General features: G+C 46.2%; 1 protein-coding gene across 1 annotated transcript; it reads right to left on the reverse strand.

Annotated features, from left to right (window-relative positions):
- Positions 1 to 665: 665 nt before the first annotated feature.
- Positions 666 to 1,592, reverse strand: LOC118738337. Its single transcript, XM_036469261.1, has one exon. The coding sequence runs from the start codon at positions 1,590 to 1,592 to the stop codon at positions 666 to 668; it is 927 nt and encodes a 308-aa protein (XP_036325154.1).
- Between the last annotated feature and the right edge of the window lie 1,195 nt (positions 1,593 to 2,787).

Consider the following 2,787-nt stretch of genomic DNA (forward strand, 5'->3'; position numbering starts at 1 on the left):
TTCCGTGCAGATTAAAGAGGATCAGACGGTGATCAGACAGTGAAGGCCTATCAGATACTCTCCACTCTTCTACAGACACGCTGTCGTTCTCTGACAACAGGGTTAGATCCAGCACCTCCTCCCATCCAGGAAACCGGTTTGAACTCGGGAATATGAATGTGGGTGTATTACCTATATTGCAGATGCTTAAGTTAGTATTTAATAAGAAGTGTAGTAAAGACTCACCTCGGTCGTTCTCGGTAGAACTACCCCAAACTGGATGCCTTGCATTCGCATCGCAGCCGACGACTATAATTTGTCAGGGGTTTTTGGCTATTATCTCCTGGATTTCGGTTGGCGGACTGTCCCTATCGTGGGCCATGTATGATGAGGCCAGGAGTATACTTGGCTGTCCGGTGGTCTTCACCTTAACCATTGTTGTATCTGATGTGCTGAAATTAGAGCAAAGGAATGCATTTATACCGTTCTTGATAAGAATACACGCCCGCGGTTTACCCACCTCGCTCTTATAGTAGAGTTTATAATTATTTATGTTTAGTCCCATAACTGTATCGTGCTTGACCCAGGGCTCTTGAATTAGGCTAATGTCTATATCCTCCTCACTGAGAAGGACAACTAGATTATCTGTAGCATATTTGAAGTGCTGCAGATTTATTTGGGCTACTTTAAGTTTCTGGTTCAGGGTCATCTGTCAGCTTCACACCCATGAGAAGCTCACCAGCTCCATCAACCCCGGGATCTTCTTCTACCGGGCTAACCTCTCCGAGGAATACCCGCACTCTAGCCTTACGGATACCGAAGCCGAGCCGATAGTCAGCCTTCTCTAAGGCGTCTAGTGATTCTGCGCAAATAGCTAGCAGAATGGGCTTATTTGTAGGCCTTCTTGGCTCTTCAACCTTTATAAGCTCCCATTCCTCCATCGCCGGTATGTCTTTATTATGCAGCTTAAGACACCGCAGCAACTTTTCGCCTGGTTCATCCATCGGAGGCAGCCAAATGCGCGCACGTGGTCTCCTTGGAATGTCCTTAGCTGGGATCAGCTTGAGCTTCAAGCCGACAAAAGTGTCGCTGATCTTAGCGACGCATCCAGCAAGGAAATCCAGGGAGAACTGGCTCGCGCACTTGACTACCCGGTATCCCCGTAGGGGTTCCGACGAGTCGAACTCTGGGTGAGGACCTTCGGGGTTGTCGAGTACGTAGTTCATTACGAGGCTCGACAGCCTCACATCAATCTCCACCCATTTTTGTTGCACTGCCAGCGGTGTCTTGCTATTTTCATCTATTATCGCCGCCTGTAGGTGATCTCTGGCGACGTCACTAAAATAGCGATGCTTCGCGGGTGCTGCGGACTCCGCATCACCTCCTTGCTTAGCCTTCTTTGTAATGGCCCCTTGGCCGCCTTCATTATGAAAGCGGTTCCGTTTCTTTGCTTCGGTGGCCTCGATTGTGGCTGCACGATCTGTCTGTAACTTTTCGTACTCTTCCACTATTTGCATGTATTTTGCCTTGTCTTCCTCGTCACGCTCATGTACCGTACCGGCCGCTGCATTTTTGTCAATTTTATTTAACATATACAGCGCCTTCTGGTACATCTGTCTCATGACCACGCCCGAGGGTTTCCTTTTCTTAGAAGCGGGATTGCTGCCTGCAACGGCCGCCGATTTGCTGGTTGTTGGTTGCTCGTCCGGAGTACTACGGCAGGCACTACCGGTGCTATTTTTGACTATTTACAGAGTGGTGATACTTTGTCTGGCATCTTCCACCCTGCTGGTTTCTGGCGCTTGTACAACTGGGGTACTATGGCTTGCGCCACCAGGAGTACTTGCAACCATCTTACCTGTCTTTGGGGATTTGAGGAGCTGCTCCTCCTCTGACAGCGTTACGTCGTCCCCTTCTTCGCTGGTACGCTGTTCATGTTGCTGTTGTTGGTTTGTTTGTTGTTTCTGTTGTTGGTTTTTTGTTTGTTCTTGTTTTTCCATATGTGGTCCAACGAGTAGTCCGGAAAGGGTTAGTCGCTCGTCCGCAGAGCCGGACCGGGCATGGGAGGGGACCGTACGCGACCAGCCATTTTTTACTACCCGCTGGCCATTCATCCATCGGTACGGTTGCCTACACACCTTGGCTAGGGTAGTGTTGGTACGGTAATCCTGCCATTTCCACCTTCAGCAATAAAACAACACTCCAGCTTGGATTGTTAAGAAATATTGCCGAAGGCTTCAATACCAGGCTTCCCTCTTAGTTCATGGAGGCATGATACAATTCACACTGTGAATTATACCATGACACCATTTAAGCCCCCCTCGCCACGGCAAGACGACCAACGCTGAGGAGGCAACGCACATTTACTTGAGCAACGTTTCTCCAAAATAAGGTTTACGCAATTTTATTGTGTAGTAATTTCCACAATAATGACTTGTACAAATCTTTGGTTGCGCAATTTTGTGTGGTTTAGGGGCCCTACAAGTTTGTTTTTCGTTATGCAAATAAGCATATAGATCCCCTATTTTTGTTAAGGCAAGTAATATATTTTTTTTTATAACTATGGATTTAATTATAAAATTTTAATAAATATTATTTTTTCCTTTCAAATAAAAGTTTAAAAAATAACAGTTGTGTTTGCTTTTGATACTTTTTCTGCTTGGAATTTGATAATTTTTTTAAGCCCGCGGCAACACTGTTTCCAACAAATGGCCATTTGTTGTAAAAAGGCATACATAGTGCCTGCGATCAGGGATGCAATATCGCTCATCAAATCATCGATAATCACCAAAATTAACCAAAACAAGT

The sequence above is a fragment of the Rhagoletis pomonella genome, unplaced genomic scaffold (genome assembly GCF_013731165.1).
Source record: "Rhagoletis pomonella isolate Grant_MI unplaced genomic scaffold, Rhpom_1.0 Rhpom_scaffold_00004, whole genome shotgun sequence".
In the NCBI taxonomy this organism is placed as follows: domain Eukaryota; kingdom Metazoa; phylum Arthropoda; class Insecta; order Diptera; family Tephritidae; genus Rhagoletis; species Rhagoletis pomonella.

Excerpts from the sequence above, each read along its gene's own strand:
- LOC118738337 (XM_036469261.1), bottom strand. The coding sequence starts at position 1,592 with ATGTACCAGAAGGCGCTGTATATGTTAAATAAAATTGACAAAAATGCA.